General features: G+C 36.2%; 1 protein-coding gene across 2 annotated transcripts in view; it reads left to right on the forward strand.

Moving 5' to 3' along the window:
• Positions 1-12861, forward strand: part of ARHGAP24 (Rho GTPase activating protein 24) — a 514188-nt gene that overhangs the window by 88088 nt on the left and 413239 nt on the right. Inside the window, exons 2-3 of one of the 2 annotated variants that reach the window (XM_009240168.4) lie at positions 4168-4272; positions 4559-4758. In XM_009240168.4, the coding sequence (XP_009238443.2) occupies positions 4579-4758 (180 nt within the window). In that variant the 5' untranslated portion in view covers positions 4168-4272; positions 4559-4578. The remainder of the gene's footprint in view (positions 1-4167; positions 4273-4558; positions 4759-12861) is intronic. The other variant, XM_009240167.4, reaches the window with a different exon arrangement.

The raw sequence follows: 12861 nt of genomic DNA on the forward strand, positions 1-12861 counted from the left end.
TTATGTATTCTTTGTTGAAATGAAGTCACACATCTAAATATCTATGTGTGTACGGTTTGACTCTTAGAAGAGTTTGTCAGGAGCATGAGTTTCATCTCTGATTGCACCATGTCATACTGTTGTGTTCTTGGCCCATCTGGTTGCAACAAAGAACCGTACAAACAGATGTAGAAACCAGTTTCCTCCTCTGGAAAACAATTCAAAAGCTACAAGCCCATCAAATGCTGAGAACTGTCTAGCTATGGTGTGGTACAGTAGCCATCATTAAGGTTTTTGTCTTAAGATTGATGCAAAGACACAGGTTAATTTCTCAATTTTGTTTTAGTTTGGAATAACTGTTTATTTAGATTTTTACTTTGTTCATTGTTATGTTGGTTTTCTAACCAAGGTGATAGTTCTATTTTGTAATCCCACATACCACCCAGCTACCATGGCCTGACTTCAGTGAAAGTATTTTCCCAGCGGAGATTCAGTGAAATCATTCTCTGAGAATTTGAGTGAATAAACTGTACTTAGTGTTAAACCACAATTGGTTATGTGTATTTCCTGCCAAAACTAAAAAGTATAAATTCTGAATTTTTTTTCATAAGGGCAGTTTCAGGTTCTTTCAAGTGTAATGATTTTGACATTGTGTTTAAGAACAATTTTCATGCTAATTGAAGTCTTCTATGTCAAAGGAAAAAAGTCAAGTTCTTAGCGTACACATTCTTCGTTAAGGCATTAAATGCAATGAAAAAGAAGCCTCTAAAATATTCTTTGTAGAGATTCTTTTGTGATTATTGCAGAGCTCCATCTGTTGATTCAACAGGTTTATTGAGTACCAGGTAAGCACTATTAAAGGCACTGGGTATCACTGGGTATACATAGTAAGGAAAGCCATGTCCTTGACCTCATGAAGCTTATGGGCTCCTGGTGGGGTGATAGACAATAAACAGCTAAAGAAATAGCAATTTAGAGAAGTGTCAGGGAGACAAAGGACACAGTTCAGCGATAGAGAATAAAAAGAGGTTACCTAACTCACAGGGTGATTAGTGAAGGTTTTTTGGAGGAGACAGATTTTAAGCCAAAACTTAGATAAAAAGGAGTTGAGCATGAAAAGAGCCCAAGACAGAGTTTTCTAGGCAAAAATCAGCAAGGCATAAAGGAGCTTGGGTGTTTCCAGAACTGAAAGGAGACAAGAGTGGTTAAGTATGTATGTGTATGGTATGGGGAGGGATGGGGAGAAGGTGGCATGGGATTAGGTTAGAGAGGTAAAGAGGTGCCAGATGATTCAGAGCCTTAGAGGCCATGGTAAGACTCTGGATTTTGAAATAAGTACAGTGAGAAGCCAACATTTTCAAATGCTGAGAGTTCTTATCTGATTTGAATTTTTAAAAGCTCACTTTGGCTGTGTTTTGGAGAATGAAATATGTGTGAGCATGTACCTGTGTGTTTGTGTTTATGGCTAAAAATGGAAGCAGTGAGACTCCTCGGAAGGCTATTAGAATCATCTCCTCAAAAGATAATAGTGGACTGCACCGTAAGGTGGCAATAGAGATGAAGCCAAAAGGATGGATTTGAACTATTTTTTAGAGGTATTCTGAATTTACTGATTGATTTGATATCCAGGGCGAGGAAGAGTCATGAATCAAATGATCAGTTTTCTATATATTTTTCTTTGCAACTGGGTGTATCATGGTGTCATTTACTAAGATAGGGTTTGGGGGAAGATCATGTTTCAGAGGGAGATCGTATTCACTTTTAGACACTTAGTATGAAACCTATTGCAAAATTGATTACTTCATCAAACATTGATTGAGCTTCACTGCATGCCAGACATTGTACTGAGTAGTAAGGGTATCTGATGTCCCTACACTTATGGAATTACAGAGATGATAGATTTCAGAGTGCTAGAAGAGACCATAGTTGGAAATAATCCAGTCCAGCATCCTCATTTTAAAGATGAAGTGTAGAATTTTAATCATTTTATTTCTCCAGAAATATTAAGATTTCTCTATAAAAATTATGGTTGTTTTAGTAAAACTTAATTTTCCTCATCTAAATAGTTGTGGCATTTTTCCCCTTAGGAATATGATAAGTCTGTTTTCATTTCTGTTTTAATGAATTGTTACAATTAGTCTTCAATTAGCATTAGTAAAGCACTTGCCGATGCATTCTGAAATCATAAAAATATAGGCATTATAGTCAGTTCACTGGGCAATATTGTCATTGGCTTCGGTCAGACTTATAAACAACATGTGCAAAAGGAATCAGAAACCATGTTCTAGTGTACACACATTTCTCACTAAGGCATTAATGTACACAAAAGGGGAAATAGCTACTTGTATTTTTTATATTGTCAATGGTAGGTTGCTAATAACTTGAAGCATTTTAGAGGGAATTTTTCAAACTTAATAGAAAGCATGAATTTGAGAGGAAAGAAAAAAAATACCTAAGGGCCCTAAGTAATTTGTTGTGCAATGAATTCTAGATTTGTGTGTGCATGTTTGTTGGCGGGGGGCGTGTGTGTGTGTTGGAATGTTTGTTTAAAGTCCCATTTAATTTTATAAGTTAAGGTGTTTGGTCAAAGAATAAATAGGCAGTGATGAAACAGCAAGTTGTGTAGATTTAAATAGTTTAAATACCAGGAGACGAAAAAGATTATTTTGGGTGGTCTAGCTAAGCATACTTATTATCTAAATTATCTTACAACATTAATTGTTCATTTAGAGTGGAGTTCTTGGCTCGTCATAGTAGGTCGGATACTGTGAAAGAAAGGAGATGAAAGTTCCTGCTCTGTGGGGCATAGCAAATTGGAGGCATCAGGCATGGTCCAGTCTGCACACACATGGGCACACACCTGAGAGGAGAGTGTTTTCTGCAATAAGTGGTTATGGTCGTGGAATGCCCCATAGGGCAAAGGAAGTGTCCAGACTTATTGTAGAGACAGGGGCTTGTTTTTTAAGAAAGGAAAAAAGTGCGTATTGAATGAGACAGATAATAGTCAAGTGACCTTGAAGTTTAAAAGGAGTTTAAGAGGTGAAGATTAAGGCAAGGATAGTGATAGATTGAAATATATGCCAATGAAAGAGGCAAATCTTCTGCAAAGATGGTTGAAGTTATTAAAATAAGAAGTAATTAGAATGAAAGTTCTGCTTCATCCTTGCAACAGGAATGGCAGGACTAAATTGAGAGAACTTGAAGCGCAATAATGGAGGATTTGACCCTGAGCCTTCAAGGAAGAAACATAAATGACCAAGGGCTGACAATAGAAACTGCATGGAATTTATAAGTAGAATTGTATACATGCAAATTGATTAAAAAATCAGTGATGAATATAAAGACCAGACAGAAAGACAGCTTGTCTTCCAGAATTGATCAGAAATGATAAAACAGGGACTTTGTTTATATGCCTGGACAGGAATAATCTATGTTTTATCAGATAATCAATATCTTTATAACCTTATCAAAGACACAAGAGTTAGAGAGGGCTTCCCAATTCCTGAATAAATGTTTAGAAATAAACATTAGCAAGAATTTGGAAGGAGCTTTTGGGACAGGAAAATCTCTTTTAACCACTTGTCCCTCGTTCCCCCAGAATGTCCACCTTCTCTGTTCTTACTAGGGCAGTTTTAGCATCTCACCTGTTGGTTGATATTTTTCCAATGAAGAACTCATTTTCTTGCTTATGTATAGGTAGTATGGCCTTACACTCCTTCACACATAACCTTAAAATATTCCTCATCATGTCATGGACTGGCGCACACCACACCCTCCTGAAGCTTGAGAATGGCTGTAGGAAAAAGGAAAAAACTATAGAAAAAAACTAGCAAAAGCAGGTGTTTTGTCTTTTGTTTGTTTGTTTTCTCTTAAACTTTTTCAGCTGTACGAATCCCTGACCAGCCAAAGAAATTGTCGAGGGAATAATCTGGGAAACAGAGGATAGAAACATCTTTAGATATGTTCACCTATGTAAGACAAATGTCTTCCATTAAGATTTTCTGAATAGTCTCTTGAAATGGGGACACACGTCAGGCTAGCTCTTGCTCAGGTAAACCTAGGCCTGCAGGGGCCTGTCCTAGGCTGTGCCCAACAGACACAGAGGCCATAATCTTGAGAGTTATGTTTTAGTTTGTTTTTAGAAATTCCTTCTTCACACATTACCTCTAGAACTTTCTTATTTTTCAGTTCTACTTAGGGACAAAGAGCACTACTCAGCTGCTGAATTCATTTAAGAAGGCAGGAAGGCACAACAAGCTCTCTCCACGTTTCCTCTGGGCATATTGTGGCCAGGTCTGTGGTTTGTGTCTAGAAATTTGGTCAATGAGTTGAGGAACATTTTTCACCCCTTCTCCCACTCCCTTCCCCTTCCCCTTTCCTTCCCTTCACTTCCCTTTCTCTCTCTCTTTCTCTTTCTCTCTCTCTTTCTCTCTTTCTTTCTTTCTCCTTCCTTCTTTCTTTCTTTCTTTCTTCTCTCTCTCTGTCTTTTTTTTTTTTTTTCTGGAGAAGAGTGGTTTAAAAGGGAGTTGAATATAAAAGAGCACCTCATTATTTTCCTTTCTTTTTGTTTGCTAACTAGGAAAGTCCATCAGCTTGATAATGGAGGAGAACAATGACTCCACGGAGAACCCCCAACAAGGCCAAGGGCGGCAGAATGCCATCAAGTGTGGGTGGCTGAGGAAGCAAGGAGGCTTTGTCAAGACTTGGCATACTCGCTGGTTTGTGCTCAAGGGGGATCAGCTCTATTATTTCAAAGATGAAGATGAAACCAAGCCCTTGGTGAGTAGGAGAAAATGTAAAGCATTAAGGGCCTAAGAAAGCCAAGAAATAGAGGGATTTGCTAGAAACCGATTGGGACTGAGACCACCCAAAGCTCCCTGGTCTCCTTCACCCTTTTACCCATTGCTTGCTTTGAGTTGGAGATAATAAAATTGCTAATTGAGGCCAAGAGGCAAATTATACTTGTCTAATATTAATTTTAATTTTTACTAAGCCAGAAGAGGAGAATGTCTCAGTTCCTCTGGCAAACTTAGTTCATGAGAAAATTTTAATAGACATCTGCTAAAAGATATATTGTAGCCAAAACATCTTTCTTTTTCTCAGGAGTAAATGGAAAGCACAGGTTTGAAGGAAGAACTGTAGGCACAACTTTCAGTAATTTATCAGACATTTTCAGTATCAATTCTCAGAGGTTTCCCTCCATACCTTAACTCACATAAAATATGGATGTGGTGCTAAACCAAATGACACTGATACATTCAACCAGCATACATAATGTACCAATCCTTCTGTGAATAGTCTCTGTTGCTTTGTAGTTCCTTAGTGGTTCTTTATTTGCTTATTTACTTATTTTCTCAACCACAAGTCTCAAGACTGCAATGAGAGAGAAGAATAATCTTCATCTGCATTTCCATAGTTGCAACAGTTTTCTCAGATTCATCATGGCTTATCAGTTGATGAGAGGATATGCAAACTGAGGCATCACTTATGTGTGTGTTTTTCATCTACATCTATAGGATACCTACATGAGAGAAGAAACATTTTAGATTCGTTTATATAAACAACCCTAACAGTATGTTCTTGAGGCTATTTCCTCTTGTGTTAAAGAACTTAATTAGGAATTTGGACCAGGTCTTTGCTTTAGTATTTTAATTTCCTAAGGCATTATAATTTCATGATGTTCTCATTCCTCTAATTGAACTCCCTAAAAATAGCAATAAAAATACATGCTACAAACCTTGGTCATGTTTTTGAAATTGCTACTACTTTTTAGGCATTTACCAAGGCTGGACATCAGGCTAAAAATTTACATATATTATCTTATGAAATACTTAAAATAATCCTATGAGGTAGGTATTGTTAACCCTATTTATGCATGAACACCAAGGTTTATGTGTAATGCAGATTACCCAAAGTTAAACAAACAGTGGTTTAATAATTTGTCTCAAGTAAGTCTGAGTTCGTATAGCTTTAGCCCAAGACATAATAAGTAAATTAAGAAGGTCCCATATTGGTATCATGACAGTTACAGTACTTTCCATATCTGTTATTTCATTTGTCATTGCAAACCAGTGGGGAATATGGGGATTATTTTTACAGAGGAGGAAACTGTGGCTTAGAGATATGAAGTGATGTAATCAAGATCATAGGCAAATTAATGGAGTTTTTTGTCTCCTATCTTACCCTCCACGGTTCTTTTCTAATTGCACCTTGTTTTATAATTATCTAATAATCAGATTAAGGTATTATCTTGAATATAAAATTATTTTTACCAAACTCAGAGAAAGGAACCAGGTTAATGTGAAAAGACAGAATTTAGGGGGTCCAGTGTGGGGACTTCGTTATGGAGGATCACAGTGAATACTATCTGTGAAAAAATACATAGAGGGTCATATCCCAGGCAATATGATAATATCTTTTTTGAACAATTTAGGGCAGAGTTCCTCAAACTAGAATTCATGTGCACATTCTCTGACATTTGCACATTCTCAAATTTGAGAAACATGGACCACAGGCTTGGATCCACTGTATCTTCATGACTAGCAGGCACTCTAGTGGTTATATTGATTAAAAAATTGGAAATATATATTTTAAAATGTAAAAACTCCAGATTAATTCAAATGAAAATCTACCTCAAAATGAAAATTACATTAATTCATAGTATTTCCAAGATAAATAGTATTTTTACATTAGCATGCTACTAGTATTACTAGTATTTGTAGACTTACTATAACTAAAATTAACAAAATAGACTTGTATTCACCAAAAAGTACTGATTCTTTTATAAACCATAGACCCATCACCATCCCCCTAAAAATGTTTTTAAATTTTTCATTCTATGTATTATTTGTTAAAAATTTGTGATTAATAAAGCAGTTAAAATGTAGGATAAATAACTTTATTCTTTTTTCTTTCTTTTTTTTTTTTTTTTTTTTTTGAGATGGAGTCTCACTCTGTAGCTCAGGCTGGAGTGCGGTGGTGTGATCTCGGCTCAGTGCAACCTCCGCCTCCTGGGTTCAAGCGATTCTCCTGTCTCAGGACCCCAAGTAGCTGGGACTACATGAGTGCGCCACCACACCCGGCTAATTTTTTGTATTTTTAGTAGAGACGGGTTTCACCGTGTTGGCCATGCTGGTCTTGAACTCCTAACCTCAGATGATCCACCCGCCTTAGCCTCCCAAAGTGCTAGGATTACAGGTGTGAGTCACTGCGGCCAGCCTTGGGAGAAATAACTTTGAATTATCTTTTTTAACTAACTTTCATACAATTCAAGCACTGAGAATTTTAACACTGAGCTTTTTAATGTTTTGCCCTGATGTTTAAACACACGCATACAAATTCAGATTAAGAACTGACAATTTCTATATCAGAGGGAACTTTGTAATATACAAACATTCTATATTGTTGTATGAATGGCCTAATTTCTTCCCTTAAAATAGACCAAGTGAGAGTAGATGCCTGGCACATGGTAACTGTTAATAGCATAATTTTGAATGAGTTAATGAGTCAGTGGAATGTGTCTAGAGCCATGCAGCAGCAGGGCCAGGACCAAGGCACCATGAGTGATACTGACTGTTCTCAATTCCGTCTATCAAAATCATGCTATTTAAAACAACAAAGTTTAAGCCACATTAAATAAGACCTGCAGTGATATATTGTAGAATATCTTTTAAAGAATCAGACCATCTAAATGGAGAATAATTGAGCACCTTGAAAAATGTTGAAAGTGGAAAAAAATTTGTCCTAAAACCTGTCATTTTGTATTTGTGTGTTTATGATTACATGTATGTGGTTGTGTGTATATCTGTGTGTAACAGCCTAAAGGACATTGTTACTGAGTGACAGATGAGGAGCTAGGAGTCACTTTCTTGCTTCTAGATCCAGTGCTCCTTCTGCTTCATCCTTGCCTTCTCATTAGTCCTCAAATTTTCTTTACCTTTGCTTTTAGTCAGAGGTATTTCTTGCTTTTTTCTTTTCACTTCAATGCTTCCAATGTAAGAATGTCCTTGGCCTTCATATATTTTGATGAGGTCTATTTCAATAATATGGAGAAAATATCATGAGTAAAATTTTTAAAATTCTTTCTTTTAAACATTCCTAACCAGCTGGAAAGATTCAATAAACTTAACTTGCTTTTTGTTTTTTTGCTTTCTTAGAAGGCACTTCTAAAATGAGAGTATAAAACCCATGAAATTTGTGTCCTTCTTGTCCTTGGTTAAAGTTCTTAATTTATTATAGTAAATTTTCACTGAGTTGTTTTACTCAATAAAAAGAGTCAAATCAAACTCCATCATTATCCTTATTATGAAAAACTACTCATCTGTTGAGGGAAAGCAAAATTATAATCATAACAGGCTACCCTGAAAATGCTGAATGCTATGAGTACACAGGTACAGTTAGTAGCAAGGAGTGAGTGAGGACTGTCTAGAGGGCTTGAGAAGGGCTGCATAACGCAAGAGGTGACCCTGACCTGGGATTTTGAAGGCAGATGTGAGTTTTCCAGGTAGATAAATTGGGGAAAGGAATTCAGAGCAGAGGAAAGACATGGAGTTGTAAAATAGATATCTATAGATAGCTCCATATTGCAAGGGTGAATATACGGCAAGAATGCAGTTAGAGAGAAACGGGCTCCCCAGTGGAAAAGGGGTTCCTTAGTAGGCAGTGAGAAGCTATTTCCAGAGCACCTGTGATACTCAAACTACACAACTATGTTAATCTCAGAAAGGAATCATGACAGTTGTTTCCTAATACATTGAAAACCTAAGTTAATAAATATGAGTTTCTCAATTAGATTTTCCTTACATCTCTGTCTTCAATTTTTATTGCTATGAGAACACGCTATATATGATTTAGTGCATTATGTACTTAAATATTTGAACTTACTATGAATGTTTCATGTTCTTATTCAACTTGCACCTTGCCTTCCAAATATTCAACAACCTGCCCAAATTTGAGAACTTAAAAAGTTTCACTGCCACTTTTCTTGTATTTTGTTTTTGAGCAAAAGGCAAAGGTGCCTCAAGGCTCTCCGCTCTCTGGAGACAGTACCTGACTGGTAAACAATGACTTTCCAGCACTTAGCCAACAATACCTGGCAATATATGAGAGGCTTATCTCATAATATAGCTATTTAATATTTAATATAAATCAAACTAAACATCATCAGTATCCTGTAATTTTTTAATTAAAAAAAGCAGCTTTAGTTCATTTAGGACAAAACTGTCTCCAGAATCCATTGTCTACAAGTATTTGTACTTATACAGGTTTTATCCAGAGCGTATTTAAAAAATAAAGTTGATTTTGATTGTTTCTATAAAAACAAACAGGAAGGTGATGCATGTAGTCCATTTTTGAAAGTACATTAATACATCTATAATTCTTGTCACTCACAGGCCACTACTATAAACATTTTATAGTGCTGAATTTTTCCAGTTTTTTAAGTAATATCTTTTCTATTTTAATTTATCTTACAAATTCCATTATATTTACCTGCAAAGGAAAAAGTGTAAAATCATACTGTACAGAAGAATCTATAAAAAAGAATCTTCCTCCTACACCGCACACCCCGAAGGACTTTGGATACCTATTAGAAAGGGTTTTAAAACACATTTGAACTGAATTCATGACAATATCTGTTCTGGCATGTTTCATTAATCATGACAAATGACCTTGGCCTTGTCAATACAATAACATGGGGGGAGCAGCCAAGTCAGAGATGAAGTATGATTATAGTTATCTTAAAAATAAGGCAATTGTGCAGGTTTTGTTAAGTGAATCCAGTGATAAATTTTCCTAATGGTTTTTCAGGCCCACCTATTTTACTTCTATTATGTAGCATATTATTACTTAAATAAAAGCTAAGTTTCAAGCTTGGCCATACTAGAGAAAGCCTCTGACATACCCTTGTGCTAGAATTTGACACAGCAGGGCATCGATTTTTAGAAGCCAGTCTGAAACTCCTGATAAAATGACTAAAATCTAAATAAGCACCAACCCAATTAACGTGGTCTAGACTTTCTACAAGGTATCGATCCAATTATGTGGGGAAGGTTTTTTCTGTGCGTGATGAAGACACTATATTAGATCACAATGGATTTTCTTAACTTACAGAACAAAGTGATTCTGAGTGAATTATAACCTGAGGGGTGACCTCTAAATGTGCACGGATTGATTGCTGATTTAAGAGTAAGCTCTAGGCTGAGCGCAGTGGCTCACGCCTGTAATCCCAGCACTTTGGGAGGCAGAGGCGGGTGGATCACGAGGTCAGGAGATCGAGACCATCCTGGCTAACACGGTGAAACCCCGTCTCTACTAAAAATACAAAAACAAAATTAGCCGGGCATGGTTGCGGGCGCCTGTAGTACCAGCTACTGGGGAGGGTGAGGCAGGAAAATGGCGCGAACCCGGGAGGCGGAGCTTGCAGTGAGCCGGGATCGCGCCACTGCACTCCAGCCTGGGTGACAGAGCGAGACTGCATCTCAAAAAAAAAAAAGAAAAAAGTAAGTTCTAATTTTATATATTTAATGAAACTCTTGTGTTAATGAAATCTAGAAATCTCTAAGGCAATTGCTGTCCCGTTAACATTTATGAAGCCAAAGCCTCGATGAAGTATTTAAAATAATACTAGAAACCTTGAAACTTAGATATCATCCTCAAATCTAAAACTAACTTTCTGTGTAGCATCTGAATCTTTTGGTGTTTAAAACGACACTAAGATGGTACTGTGTGTCATCATAAATTCGTAGAAACTCTTAGCACTTTCCTAGAAATGGTCATATAAAGTGATAGAAAGTATTATTCATATAAAATATTATTTTATTCCGCTGTTATTTAAAATTTTATTGCTTTCCTCTACCCAGCAATATAGCAATAACTTTTTAAAAAGTAAAGACATAGGCTTTAGAATAAAATTATTCGAATTGAATCTTAGCTCATATAGTTACTAATTCGGATACGTTGGGCAAATGAGTTAGCTGGTATAAGCTTCAATGTACTAGTCTGTATAATGAGATTATGATAGTAAATACCTCATAACATTATTTTGGGGATTAAATGAGATACTTTATGTATCTGATTTTGGGAAGCAATGATACATGGTAAGCATGAAATAAACATTAGTATTTTTGTAAATTAGTATGAGAAAAATAGAATTTATTGTTTAAGATATTAATAATACTCATTCATTTGATTTTTTAAGTGAACACATATTTATAGATTTCTAATGTACCTACAAGTATTATTCTAGATTCTAGGAAATATATATATTTATATTTATAATATGTATCATAGGAAAAAAATATATATATAAAATAGATCCCTCAAAATAAAGATTTAGAAAGAAGCAGCTCAGGTGAAAGTCCAAAATTATTCTAGGAAAGTAAGGAAAGTTTGCTTTAAACAACTATTTAGAAACCTAGGCTGCCAGTGATTTTGCAATTTTAACTTTTGGCTTCCAAATTCACCATGGGGCTATAAAATAGAGTATTGCCTAGAAGGATCAGATGGACCAGACATGGTAGTGGCCCTTGTCACTTCTGTTCACATTTTGTTAGTTAGATAGTACTGAGTCACATGAGCACATCTAACTGCAAAGGAGGCTGGACATGGAGCCTAGATTGATCCTGGGAGCAGAGGAGCGTGAGAGTGAGAACTGTCTGCTATACATGACTAAAGTAATACCAAGCATTTGTGAAGAAGGAGTTAAATTCCAGTGGGTATTAGGCATAATTATAGTTATTATACAGTGTAACAAGTATTTTAATAAAGATAAAATAGGGAACCATTGGAAGTCATAGGAGGAGCCCCTACCACGGCTTCAAGGTTCAGAGAGAACTTCTGACAGGAATAATTTAACCTGAGAATTGAAGGATGGTATCCATAGCTGCTGGAGTGGCATTTATGGCATAGAAAAGGTGTAGGCCATGGCCCTTTTGTAAATTGTTAGAAATTGATAATGGTCAAGTATTCCCATACCTAAGAAAGAGGACAAGAAGAGAGAGATATTTGGAGAAGAAAGCAGAGGCAAGTTTGTTAAGAGTCCAGAAAGCAGTGGTAAATATCTTAGATTTTATCTTGAGACCTTACATTTTCCCTGTCTTTATATGCCCGTTTTTCTTGGTTTATTAGACTTAAAGCTAAACAATTAAAACAGAACTCATTCTATGTACAATTCACTGTGAAGGAATCCAAAATGCCTGCCTATCTGAAAAGGCCTTCCATGACAGTCCTGCAACTCCTATAATTGACTATTTTATATTATTATCTAATCCCTGGAAAAATTATGAAAAGCAACTATGCTACTATAGATAAAAACTTGACCTGCCATCATTCCATTAGTGTGTAAGCAGAAATTACAGGAATGCTCCTCAGGTTGCTTTTGACTGTAGGAGGAAGAGCTAAGAAAATCTGTCGCTGCTGGAGAGGGCACCTGAGATGGAAAAGCACAGAGGATATCTTGCACAAAAAGAGATTGATGGGCAGAGGGATCACAGCATGTGAGACCATTTTCATGCTCATAATTTTCTCCAGAATTGATTTGTCCGGGATAGGCACTTCCCTGGGAAGCAGTTGAGTCCACTTGTTTTTTGGTGCAGTTTCTAGAATCAGACTGCCTGGGTTCAGTCTAGACTCACTACTAGCTATAGGGCTTGGCTAAGTTCATAAAATTCATTATTCTCATCTGTAAAATATACATCATAAAATACCTATCTCAGAATAGTTGTTAACAATACATGAAATAATGTTTCTAGAATGCTTACACAGTACCTGGCCATATATAAAGCAGTTAATAAATATTAGCTATTGATGTTACTATCATCATCATCCTCATCATGATTTCTACCATCTTTGTCCATCAAGGTACATTAACACAGCAGTTTAGAA

Source organism: Pongo abelii, chromosome 3 (genome assembly GCF_028885655.2).
Source record: "Pongo abelii isolate AG06213 chromosome 3, NHGRI_mPonAbe1-v2.0_pri, whole genome shotgun sequence".
Taxonomy (NCBI): Eukaryota; Metazoa; Chordata; class Mammalia; order Primates; family Hominidae; genus Pongo; species Pongo abelii.